The sequence below is a fragment of the Siphateles boraxobius genome, unplaced genomic scaffold (genome assembly GCF_051911475.1).
Source record: "Siphateles boraxobius isolate OS27281-9 unplaced genomic scaffold, OSU_SipBor_1 46, whole genome shotgun sequence".
NCBI lineage: Eukaryota > Metazoa > Chordata > Actinopteri > Cypriniformes > Leuciscidae > Siphateles > Siphateles boraxobius.
In genome coordinates, this window is record NW_027509097.1 from 16,677,719 (window position 1) to 16,691,544 (window position 13,826).

The window sequence follows — 13,826 nt, forward strand, 5'->3', positions numbered from 1 at the left end:
ACCTGGAGCAAAACGCACGCTGACAAGGAGAGAACATGCAAACTCCACACAGCAAGGCCTCCTGGCTCAGCAGGGATTACTACCCACTGAGCACACGTGCCACCCAAACCAGTAATATTGTAAAATATTATTATTGTAGAAAATAACTGATTTATATTTTAAAATGTGATTTATTCCTATGATGGCAAAGCTGGATTTTCAGCATCATTACTCCACTCGTCACATGATCCTTGAGAAATCATTTTAACATGCTGATTTGGTGCTCAAGAAACATATTTATTATTATCAATGTTGAAAACAGTCTTGTTAAATGTTTTGGTGGAAACTGATCTATTTTTTCAGCATTCTTTTATTAATTTCTTTAAAAAAAAATCTGAGCCCAAACGACATTATACTACATTACTAATACTACTATAATAACTACACAATAATTGATTTTAAGGTAAATTATTTATTTACTTGGTGTTGGGTGGCCAATTTAAAATCTGGGTCCTGAAGCGAAACCAGTTGAGAGCCACTGAGTTATACTGATAGAATGCATAATAATACAGCTATAATGATCTTTGTTGAACTTATTATTCTCCTTGAGACAGCTGTGGGCCTCTCTCTCTCACTCTCACACACACACACACACACACACACACACACACACACACACACACACACACACACACACACACACACACACACACACACACACACACACACACACACACACAGGAACCTAACAGCACTGATTCAAACCACCGATCATCAGATCCATCCACCGTAACACCTGTTTTACAATTAATGCCAGTCATTGCCTTTGGGGGAAATTTGCCATCACTATAAAATCAGAATAACATTGTAAGTCTGTCTCTGTTGCTCAATATAAATTCTAACCCGAGTCCTGCCCCTGCTGTCTGGGATTTCATTTAATGAAGGTGAATTTAATCATAAACACATTCTCATTTTCACTGTGGTGTTTGATGGAGTGGCACTCATCCATGATCACTGCATTAAACATCACATTCAATTTAATCTAACTTAATCTTGCCTGTAAAACTGCATTTGGATATCCTTTCGCCCTCTTGGGTAGCAGATTATTCATTAGGGCCTCAACCGTGATAAAGAAAGCTGGCTGTCCACTTAAAGTTGAAGTTGAACAGACAGAGGACGGAAATGATTCCTGTTTCTGTCATGCCAAATGATAAACAGTCTGGAGGTGCTAAGTGTTCTACAGAAAATACATTAATCTGTCATTTTCCTTCACTTCTGCATGCTACATGAAATGAATTATGCATTGTTTTTGGGCAGTGGTGTGTTGATCTAAGGATTGGGAGCTGTGTGTTTTTGTGCAAGCATGAGCGTGTCCACCATGACAACAGACACACTCAGTCATGTAGGGAGAGGAGGGCCACGAGGAATGATTTAAATCAATGCATACATGAATGACATCTATAGGTAACAAAGGCAGTCTGGGATTGATGTGATTCAGTAGGTACTAACAGGGGAAAACCCCTTTCAATGGTGCTTGTTCTCATTGTGCTGTCAGCCAATGTTGGTTTTTGATTAAAAATGTTCCATAACAGTGGGATTCGATTCTCTTTGGTGTCATTTCAACATCTTCCATGTGTGTGTTATCTGTCTTGGATGGTGGCAGCTATCAGTTTGAAACAGGACTGTATTTTTTTCTAGGCAGATGGACATCTCGACAATGGGTACGGTGCAGTAAAGTGAAAAAGAAAAAATGTTTTCTTCAGCTTCCCTGCTTTGCTTGACTAGCGAGTAGATCAATAGCATTCGGACAGCTTTCCTTCCCGTCCATCCGTTTTTGCTTCTTTAAATCTTCCCTGCACAAAAGCCTTCAGGATCAGCAAATAAAAGTTTTGATAAGCCACTAAGTAACTGATAAGAAACTGTAAGGCTCTTGGTGTAATACACAATACTTGTTTATTGAGTTTTAAGATCTATTGCAATACTGAACACTTAGGTCAAGAACAACTAAGAATGCCCACGGCAGGTAAAGAAAAGGTAAAATCTTTGAAAAAGAAGGAAGAATGTAGTTTAAAAGACACATGCCAAATACAGGTGTGCTGCTTGTGTGCATGCTTTTTTATATGGTTTTGAAAAAGTCATTTGCTGTAGGTAACGCACATACAAGCGTTAATGAAAGAGTTACGTGGTTTTCGTAAGAGCCTTCAATTCTCTTACTCTACACCCACGTCATACATCGGGTCATAGGTCACCCTTCTGCTGCAACCCGACCCGACCATTGCTAGAAGCCAGTGATTATAGTTTATGAAGTTTAAAAATTTGGATATGTAACACTAGTTGCCAAAATTAAAAGCCAGTCTGCAGATAGTTGGCAGTCGGAGTTGACAGATTTCACAGAAAATCGCATAGTGTATGATGGGCACAGACAACTTTAAACTTTGATTCCATTAGTAGGTGATCAAAAATGTAAACATTTTTCAGCTGATTTAAAAACAAACAAACAAACAAACATGGTTTTCATTATTCATGCAGCTTGTTGTGTTCAGAAAGACTTGACTGGTAAACCTAGTGTTGATACCCAGTTTTCTCTGTAACCATTTACAAAGTTGCCAAGTATAGGATGTCAAGTGTTTTAAAATCTGTTCAGAATTTAAAAGTCGTGAAGCTTTTTTGGGGAGTCACAACACATGACATTTTTACAACCTGCATGTTTTTACATGTTGGTAGCACCACATGATTTTACAGTCAAAAGTTTTAAATAGTAATAAGCAGTGAACCACCCCCACTACCACCAAAACCCACATTAATTTTAATACAAAAATAAAAAATTATGCTGATCATAGAAGAGGTGTATTCAAATCACTGTTTGTGTGAGATGCATTTTAATGTATTTAAAAAAAGATCGAATAGGATAAAAGATGAACATTACATCATTGACCCATTTATGTATGAGACAGTATAAAGCTCAAAAGAAGCAACCTACATTTACTGTAACATTTAGAATCATTCCAAAATGCAGTATTGTGAGCAATGCTTTCCATTTAGACCTTATGCCAACAACATACTACACAATTTTAGAACTGTTTTTCCACTCTCTGACAGCTGATGAAGATTGCTGACAAAAACCCCAAATCCGAGGCAAAATAGTTCATGATTGCTATGTTTGAATTATCAAAGTCACGGTCTGAGGGAAGCGCTGATGCCGAGAGATATTTAGCAGGTCTGCGATCCAAGTCCAGTAGTGTGAAATGTGTTTTGACTGGAACTGACATCGGCAACAACAATAATGTACGGTCACATTCACCATAGTTCAGTGAATTTTTGCTGGCAAAATCCTGTCATTTCAGTAGACACCCACACAATAGGAAATTTTGCGTGAAATGGAAAGATTTCCCTGCACAGATTTTGCAGTGGGTTCAAGTTTGCCACGCATTCACCGTGTTGACCAAAAGAAAACTGCATGATTTGAAAGTGACTTATGTGTGAGCTGTGCTTAGTACATCACTACACTATTGACAATTGCCCTTTTTTGCCCACAACATTTCACTACTGTGACCTTACACTACAGACTGGCAGTGGTGTGTCTGGCAAAGATTTAGTAAACGTCTTCCATTTTAATAATAAAACCATTTAGGAGTTCTGTCATTTCAGAAGAATTATTTTTCCTTTTGCATTTTCTCTTACAAAAAAAGATTCAAACCTCACATTTATTCTTTTTTGTCATTTTATTAGGATTGAAGCATCAAAGATTGAATTTCCTTGTGACAATGGGCACCGGGGTTCTGCATGCAAAGTAAAATTAGCACTGGCATCAAGTAACAGACCTGTACGAGCCCCATTTCAGTGACGCACATCAGAAGGCCACATGTCCCTCTTCCCCCTACGTGCTGGAAGAAATAGGCTGCCAGCCTGTCCTCTGGGTGTGAAATCAGAGCCAGTTCTCCTTGGTGGAGTTCTCTGAGTGTGGGGAGACCATGCTGACCTGAATGCAATCCCGGTGGGGGGCTTCTGCCATTGTAGCATGGCAGCAATGGCCACGGTCGCTGAGCCAACAGAAATATGCTGCTTGCCTTAAGGAGCATAAACCGTGGCCCAGTAAATGGGATGGGATGGGAGAGGGGGTGTTGCACACACGCTCTCCTCTTACAGATAGCCAACGTCCAGCGAAAGGAAAAAAAGGGTTGCCCGAAAAGGGAGGAAAATGGCTTGCTTTATTATCAATAAATGTATTGTTTTACCGCTGGGAAAAAAAATGCAGAAAGCACTACATGAGCACTCCAGAAATGCCAGAGATTAAAATCTTACCACAGTTATAATCTCTTATTTGTGATTTGTCTTACATATTATGGTTATAAAACAGGAGTAGCTTACAAAACTGATATTTTTGCATGCAGATCAGAATTCATCATCTTGTCTAGAAATCTAAAATAACACTGTCTCCGAGCAACATTTTAGTGGTCCAGAAACTGATTCAGACAGACTTCCAAAGCAGTGTAATGGTTTAATGATCTACAACAAAATAGAGCGAGCTTTGGTGAAAACTAAGCAAATAGTTAATTACTGCAATAGTAATTTCTTGCTAGAAATGACATCATAAGTGGAACACGTTGGTCAAAAACTTACATTTACACACAAACTGACCACCAACCACAACTTTCAGATGCCATCTTCATTTCTTAGCTCAACTGTCAAAGAATGGAAAGCACAGGATTGAAGGATATCAAAGGCAGCAAAGGATACATCTATGCTGCCATCAAAAATCGATCAGATGAAGGTATCTCAGGAGACAGGAAGTGAAGCTAGCATTGGATTCAGACGTGCTTTGATGCCTTCCTACTTTGCAATGCATCCTACGAAAGCAGCATTTTTAAGCTTTCGGATGCAGCCAGTGTTTTTGAACGAATTCAGTGATTCACTCATAAAGGCGTTCTGCTGTTTCATTACTGAATGAATTAGGGATCACAGTTGGGGCCTAAAGAATCTGACTTATAACCCGAAGGTCATAGGTTCGAGTCTCAGTACTGGCAAGAACTGTAGGTGGGGAAAGTGAGTGAACAACGCTCTCTTCCAATCTCATTACCCAAACCTGAGGTGCCCTTGAGTAAGGTACCTAACCCCAATCACTCCCCAGGCGCCGCAGCAAAAATGGCTGCCCACTACTCCGGGTGTGTGTGTTCACAGTGGGTGTTTGTTCAGTAGTCGTGTACTTAGAATTTGTGATCTACATTTCTGAGCATGTGACAACATACGGCTACACGTCATGTCACTTTCGCTTAAGCTTTAAGTATCCCTGCTTCCCAATGTGCAAACTATCAATCTTAATAATTAGATAATATCAATCTGATTAGCCTAAGTGTGTCCCAAACATGTTCAAAAAACTAGAAATATGGCAGATGTGTTTGACCGAGGTTTAGACAAATGGGTTTGAGTGATTAATATTTAACATTTAAACTGATAAAAAAAAATATTAGAGACGGAACAAAAACAACAAAATACCGGAGACTGCGAAAACAACACAAGCACTTGTGTCAGGATGTTATGAGATAGCTGCAATTTTACTGAAAAGAATACAATGTAATTTTATCGGTCATAACTTCTGGAGGAAACTAGATTAAGCACTGGTTAAAGTTGAAATAGTGTATACGTACAACATTGCACAGCTTCTAGTTGTGAAACTAACGAGATTTCAATTCCCGAAGAAATGGAATAACCTTTCACATGTGTTTTTATATGTATTAATTCAATATTACAGCTTTTTACTATGGTACTTTTTAATGTTTTTGTGTTGGCCGACGCCTTCGTCTTGTATTGTGTTGGTTTTTCAAAATCATCTGCTGAAGTCTACAGAAGATATAGATGTTCATGCATCTAATTACGGTTGAAGACACTCAGTCAACTTGCACTTAAGTGTTTACAGACTGACTTTAACCTTTCCAATATGGCAGACAGCTTACGTATAGCAGCCCATTGAAACAGACGCAAATGAGGCACCGATGTGTGTATATATATATATATATATATATATATATATATATATATACACTATCAAATGGAGTATACTTTGAAAGGCTACGTGCTCGACTGTACACATACACTAGCGTACTTGTAAAAAATGAAGTATACTTTGGGCTTTATGAAGATAGTCACTAGTTGCCACTTACTGGCGTAAAAATGTAAGATGCAGAAAGACTTACTGTTACATTGTACATTGTACTGTTACATAGATTTAAGAGAATATAAGAGAAAGAATTACTTGTTTTTATGGTGACTTATGGTGTTTTTAATGTGCTATAAGACAAATCATGTGCAAATTCACAAGTCAACACCATTGCTGAGTATTTTCTCTTAAAAACTGCAGTGAACCAAAGACAGTCTCAAAAACACGGTTTGAAATCGCTGGTGTTTCTGACGTCACAAACTACCTTGAAACCTATCATGTCAACGTGCGGGTGGGCTTTAGCATATCATTAACACCGAACTAGCAGGGGAGTCTCGAGAGATGCCAGGTTATCCTGGTATATTTTTCTGTTGATATGAAAAATCAGATAGATTTAGCAATATAGCAGGTGTATGATGAATATTACGATGTAATGATGAACTATATGCCTTTCTCCTTTCTCCGTTGTTCAAAGCGTTACAATGGGATACAATTATTGACTACAGGGGGACTTTAAATGAATATATTACATACATAATTGGTTTTGAATGATCGTAGAAAGTTATGCTGGCTGTGTTTGCACTTCTGGTGTAAAGAATAACTTGAACTTGTCAAATGAAAACTTAGCTTTGTTAACACTAGGATATGTGTGGCAACATTTAAAGGGTATTAGAGACATCCTCACACAACAATATTCAATAATTGTATTTCAAAGAGAGCACATATTTCATGATAAATCAACTTGCCCTGTCTGTCATATTAAAATATAAGCCATTTTTAGATTTTAGTCTCTGGCTTTAATGAAAATGAAGCAGGAGTAAAGTTAAAAGTTAGAGATCTATTTGATGGCTTAAAATTAACATGCCTCTAGACATCAAATCATCCGATTTTTTGCGGTGAGAGAATCCTAGTACAAAGACACGCTTGAACTGTATGAACTACAATTTGCTGTAAATGGACTTATTGCGAGTAGTGCCAATGGGAAGAATAATCACATGGATGAAGAATGGAATAGGTGAGAAATCCATTCTGTTCTTACCACTTTTTAGTTTTTGTATAAAATTATAGTGAGTTTGGTAAGGAAAACAGAAAACAGGAAAACAGGTTTTGTTTCTCACTTATCCTTTAAGTCCATACACAACAGGTCACCTGCATTATTGTAAGCAGATCCTTGTTCAGGTGCATTGGCACATAGCTTGAAATAAATACAGCGTAATAGGTTTCTGCTGTTTCTTTTGGGAAACCCCATTAAGGTAATTAGTTTGAGCTGTGGCTCTGGAAAAAGCTCCACTTCATCTGCAGGGTTCAGTTGCTCAGTACACGGTGGGAGTAAATGCTTTTGTTCCTCAATTCAGGTCACTGACATGCAGAATTTAACATCCTGTACCGTACTATGATTGAAATCACACTGGCCTTAAGTCTTGATTGTTTCATGCAATGACCAAAAATAAAGCATTCTGTATTCAAGACTTCTTTCTTTCTCTTTCTTCCTAAAACCACGGGTACTCTTGTAATGCCAAGCTGTGATGGTAATGGAGCACAGTACTATATCCTCCAGAATCCTCGATCATTTCGGGAAAAAGGTCTAGTAATTTTGCACTTTCAGTGAGCTAACTAGACCTCTTTGATAGGATCATTCAGCACACGGTGTGAGCATCTGGATTGTGAGCTTCTCAGAGGAGGAATATGAAGAATATGGCATCGGTTTATGTAAACAAATAATCCAGTCTTTAATCTAACTAGCTTTACATATTTAAAATAATAACAGCAGTTAACCTCCAGCACACCCAAAGCTTTTTGTTGACTCATGTTGAAAGAAACAGTTTCATATTTGTCATTTAAGAGTGTATGAACTTCTATTGTGCAAGATTTGTTACAAAATCTTTTAAGGGGCTGTTGGCATTCAGCATCAGAAACTTTTACCCTTTATTCTTATTTACAATCTTTGATAATTAATTCAAACAACCACATCTTTAAAGTATCTTTAAGCTTTAAAACACATTTCTATGTTTTAATTACAAGATCTTAGGGGGTCAACCCAAAAAATTCTGAAATATCTCATATTGAGGTCGCTGGAATTATTTGCTTATGCGGTGTCTGTTCTCCTGATTTTGGTTCAAATCATTATCTCATACAGAGTATGGACGGTGTATTAAATCGCTCGGGTCAGAGGTTAAAAGCAGTTCAGATAATTACACTCAGGTTTATGGATTAAAAGCCAGTACTGCAAGAATAATGATCATGATCTGTGAAATAGAGGTGAGTAAAAACGACTCTTTGAATGACTTTTTTGTCTATTGATGACAGAACTAACATTGATTTCAAGGTCAAATCTGTGAGTAAAGCTTGTTCATTACTTGGTGGGACTTTCCATATGTAATGGTTGTCTGCATGTGAATAAGAAACATCATTCACATACTACTAAAAATGTTTTCTATTGTGTTATTTTTTTTTCTTTTTTTCTTTTTCAGTGTGTCTTTTCTTATTTAAAAGCAGGTGCAGAGCAGGTGGATAAATCAAAAAATAAAACAAGAAAAACCCCTCCAGACTCGTATGAAAAGGCTCTTTCACAGCACCATTGAGGTTCTGTATATCACATACAAAGGATGATTCTTTATGCACCCATACATTTTTTTTTATTTAGCACCCAAAAAAAGGTTGTGCTACTGCTAACCCCCATCCCCCCCCCTCAAAAAAATACCACAAATCGAGAGCTCTAAGAACAATTTTTTCTAACATAGTCTATATATTATTGCTCTTAGTCTTTGTTTTTGTAAAAAAGGAAAAAAAAAGTATAAAGTCATTTAAGCTTTCAAAACTTTTCTTATGCAGATTTTGAAGCATGAAAATAAGCATGGCAGTGAAGAAAGATTGACATTATCTTTACAATTAGATTTCCAGCTACTGACTCACTTCCATAGTGTCAACCAAAATGGATCCCTCTCAAGGGGGCTTCAATACTCTCACTGTATTTTTTATTATTTCAACACAGATGTATTTAGGGAATAGATAACCACAGAGTGGGTGATGTAATCACTCCAGAAACAGAACAAATGAGAGTTTAAACATTTATGATGGGGCCATTCATTCGATCCCGGCGTAAAACAATGCCATGCACACAAATGCAGCGGCAGCCCACGGTAGTGACAGTAAATTATATATACGGTATGTGTTTAGTATAGAATAAGAAAATCAAAAAGTGGTGCAGAACCAACAAAGTTTTGCACCACAAGCAAAACTTTGAATACTTAATATGCGTTATATGTATCCTTTATATGTAATTCAGTACACAAGTGCATTATATTGCATAGAGGTATATTGAGCTCTCGAGCCAGGAGAAACCATGCTTTTAGACTGTTTCAGGAGCATAAATGCAGTGCATAGTTTATGCTGAGCTCGTGGGGAAAGAGAGGAAGTAGGCTACAATCAACTTACGCATGTTGTTTGCTCTCGCTTGCACAGTGTCATAATGCTGTGTGTGCATTCCGATGGCCTCCTCATGCTGACCCTGACGGGCGCCTTGCATGACGCTTGCCACAGCTCTGTTGAAGAACAAGCACTTTGTTAGCTTAGTATGCATTGAATTGCCTTGCATTGTGTAATCATTCTGTATTTAGATATCGGAGCACAGCTGAACGGCATACAGTGATATAATGTCGGTAGACTGACATCTATTCATTCAGTGCTATTGCTGCCGCTGTCCAGAGTGCTGATTCAAAGAGTAAAGGTTTTTCTGTGAGCCGCTCTTTCAGCAACCTGCACACTGTGGGCTGTGCAGCTCTCATCAGAGGTTTTGACCCACTATATCAGTAGGAACAAGAGATGTACACCTCCACCATCCAAGCTGAGTAACTAAATGGTAAAAACTGACAACCAAACGTTATGCAATATGATGTAATATCTAAAACGGTTTGTTCAGTTCTCTTGGTTTACATGTGAAAGCTAGCCATGCTTTCATGTGAATCTCTTGAGATCTGTGATTCAAGAAAGCCTTTTAAAAGAGAGCTTGCATAACACAAATCCATGAATTTCGAAACCATACTGAACATTCACAGGATTGTTTTTACTCTAATTAGGCATGAATATGCATTGGCAGGATAGGCACAACAGTAAATGCAGAGCTATGGCAACCAACATTTTTGGCTCAAAAGCTGCAAAATATTGAGTTAGTGAGGAAATTCTTTGCCTGGAGATTTGTTTTTACCCATTCTTGGATGGAGTAAACAATTTTCAGCCTAAGATGCCATTCACACAGAGTGCATTTTTTTTATTAGCCTTTAATTTTTGGTCAATGTAAACATGCATCATACCGACATCTTTTACCGTCTCACGCACTTTCCCTCTTTCTCCCACTTTTCTTTTTTGTAAAGTATCCCATCTAAATTATGTATATAAAATACATATAAATTATGGGCTAAAAAATGTTCACCTGCGATATGCTCCATTCAGTTTATCTAGTTGTTTTTGAATGCACCATGTGTGAATGGCCCCTAGCAATCACTCACAATAGATCGTTTGTTCAAAAACAGAGAGATGCACAAAGGAATTGCGCCTTGAGATGCGCAATTTTAAAAGAGAACATATCTTAACCAGACAAAAATGTAACGCTCATGTCACCACACTCTGAAAAATCACTCTGTTTACATGGGCAGGGGAAAAAATTAAAAGCAGTGCAGACTGGCACAGCTGGCACACATCACACTGCTTTTACAATAAACTAATAGCCTAATAATAATAATAATAATAATAATAATTTACTTATTCAAGCCAACATGACTATCAGTTACCTACCGAGACATGCTCTCTCTATGAGGTCTGTGAGCTTTTTCTAGTCCAAGTTTGGTAAATATCCCGACAAGTGCCATGATTGCCACTACTCCACATATTATATATACAATCAAGTTTGTTTTATCCTTGGTTGGATCGTGTCTAGGGTCAATGGTTTTCTTATACGGTGTCTGTCCTGTTAACCATACTGGTGTATCGTAATTTTTACATGTGCTCTGATCCAATCGAGAGTGTTTAAAAGCGCAGCAAAATCGGAAGCCACAAGTGCCGCAACAAAATAAATAATTGCCTGTTTGACAAACGAACGGCGGATCCCACTGTCCCATGACATCATAGTAACCCCGACATTTGTCCTCAGTATGTGGAGGTTCAGAAACGCTCTCCTCATCTCGGGACCCATTGGATCCTGAGAGCATTATAAAGCCCTCGAGCTGCTGCGCTTCCCCGTCCGCGCTGCACAGCAGCACCAGAACTTTCACAAAGAAGTATTCTAACAGCAAGACTGTCCATTTCATCCTGTAGTCTCCTGGGGGCTTCCTTGGAAGGACAAATTGAGACAGAGAAACGACTCACTGACAGCAAGGCATAAATCCACACGAGTGAACAAAGCCATTCGGAGAGGTTTGCATTTTCAAAAACGTAAATTTAGACTGCAGTTTTTTTTCTAAAGTCCACTCTGACAGCTGCTGATCGCAATCCCAGTTGTTCTGCTGATTCTCAAGTACTTTTAGCCCCCTGAAAACACTGCGCCAACTACCCTGAAGGCTTTCTTTGTTTGTGATGATAGAGAGCTGAGGACTGTGGAGCGCGCGCGCTGAGAGTAGGAGAGACAGTGCGTAAAGGGAAGGAGGAGACATGGGAGGGATTGGACACGAAAAAGTGTTCTTGTAGTAAAGAATCACAATGAAAAGTTGCCGTCTGACTTGAGTTACTATATGCAACTTGTAAAAAATTATACGTTCTTGTCAGGTGCGTAAAATAACTTCTGAAGGCTCCAGCCTAATAATAATAATAATAAAATCGCAACATAAGTAGCCTATGCAGCTCGGAAATCAATTCCATTACATGCAACTAGACTATGCAAATGAGAAAAGACCATTTAAATGCTAAAGGTTTGTGGTTTATTAGCGCAATGCGTGGGTCTGCGCAACCCCTTTGGGAGATGCGTCAACAGTGCCTCTAACATCATCTAATTTAAGTGCGTAATTAAGTGTCATCCCTCCAAATATGTAAGACAAAATGGATAGGCTATTTGGATTTTGCAGATGTTGCAGTTTCGGTGTTTATTACTTCTTTTTCAATTGTAATGTTTCCTTATTTACTTTGTACAGCCCCTGATCCCCATCCATTGTAATTGAAAATCAGAAATCCTGCTAAATGTTTTTGTTTTTCAAGTCATTCAGGTTGCTAATTAAATTATGACAAAGTTAATTTATGGCTTAATATTACCAGAGTAGCCTACTTAGCCTATATCCTTTGTAGATAACATACAACGTCTTCCAATAGAATATCGTGAGAAATAATTCAACTTTTTATGTCAAGGACATAGGCCTAAAGTTTACTTTATGAATATGCAATGCTCCTGATTAAATATGCCCACCACATTTGTTATTAACCTATTTTAAGCTACCAGATGTAAACTACCCGATGCATGAAAAGTGTGCTTTATATGTAGATAGCCATACATCGATTATTTTTTTTATAGAAACATGTATTACATGAATTTGACTAGCATATCTAATGCAACCAGAACCTAGCCTACGTGCCATCGTCGAATCACATTTAGGCCTATCTCAAACTTGTATCTGATTTAAAATTCCACCGAGTTATAGGCACTGTAAAGAAATACAAAGGATACTTAGAAATAAACCAATTTTAGTTAAATCCTCACATTTTACTGTGAACTTTTTAGTTATTTCTTTGCGGTTTGTTTATTTAAACGTTGTATCATTTTAGTAATATACTGTCCATTTATATGTAGTGTCGTTGTCCTTCAATTTGTACATCTGAAAATATATCCAAATTGAGTAATAGAGCCGAACTTCGAAGTCAGACTGTGGTTTTCTAGAGTCCGAACATTCTTAGGCAGTGCTAATACATCCCCAAACGCATCGATTCAAGAACGCACTGCTATTAAGTAGGCTAACCAATGCCTTTATCGGGTTTAGCAACAAACGCCGTCATTTTGTTACCAAACAGAAAAACGAAACGTCATCGTAGGAAATCCAGATTGAACATTTTATTGTCATATACTATAGCACTTTCCAATGGCAGAGGACGAAAGTGTCTTTCTGAGGGCGAAGGATCGGAGTTATAAGGGACTGACTGAAGGTACGGTTAGCTGAGGCTAGCTAACCTCGATTTACATTATAGATGGTGCAGTGAAACTTTTATTATGACAGTATGTTTTGGTTTCTGGTCTTTTATATATTTTATAAGCACTGCAATCCGAGTCTATAATTCCTTGTAAAGTCGTTGACCGGGGTGTACCTACTTCAACAAGTCTTTGTCAAGCACACTACCGCTACTTTATTACGACTATTATTATTTTGATAACAGACCTTTCAGTAAGTATTCTGTCACAAATATCAAATCATCAACTTGGGAATGTGCCGTAAATAGTTACAGGTCAATTTAGTTAGAAACTGTTACATGTCACATGGCATATTAACCAGCGTTGACATAATATAGGCTAAGTGGGTTAAAATGCGCTAAATCAGTGATTATTTGGATACTCCCAAATCATTATTATTATTATTTTTTTTTCTTTAGGAGGACCCAGATTTAAACATATCAAACGTTTATAGTAAACAAAAACCAACAATAGGCAATTATTCACATGAAATTGGGAAATCTGTATAATATTAATATTAGGCTAGGCCTATTTAAGTAACAGAAGTGCTGC

General features: G+C 37.8%; 2 protein-coding genes across 3 annotated transcripts in view; one reads left to right on the forward strand and one right to left on the reverse strand.

Moving 5' to 3' along the window:
- shisa9a (shisa family member 9a) overlaps window positions 1-13,826 on the reverse strand; it is a 736,130-nt gene that overhangs the window by 30,032 nt on the left and 692,272 nt on the right. Inside the window, exons 2-3 of the mRNA XM_077201149.1 lie at window positions 10,925-13,063; window positions 9,569-9,675 (exon numbers count right to left, since the gene is read on the reverse strand). Of these exons, the coding sequence (XP_077057264.1) occupies window positions 9,569-9,675; window positions 10,925-11,436 (619 nt within the window). The 5' untranslated portion in view covers window positions 11,437-13,063. The remainder of the gene's footprint in view (window positions 1-9,568; window positions 9,676-10,924; window positions 13,064-13,826) is intronic.
- Window positions 12,977-13,826, forward strand: part of cpped1 (calcineurin-like phosphoesterase domain containing 1) — a 40,185-nt gene continuing 39,335 nt past the window's right edge. Inside the window, exon 1 of one of the 2 annotated variants that reach the window (XM_077201145.1) lies at window positions 12,977-13,252. In XM_077201145.1, the coding sequence (XP_077057260.1) occupies window positions 13,189-13,252 (64 nt within the window). In that variant the 5' untranslated portion in view covers window positions 12,977-13,188. Of the gene's footprint in view, window positions 13,253-13,384; window positions 13,489-13,826 lie in introns of those variants that run through there. The other variant, XM_077201146.1, reaches the window with a different exon arrangement.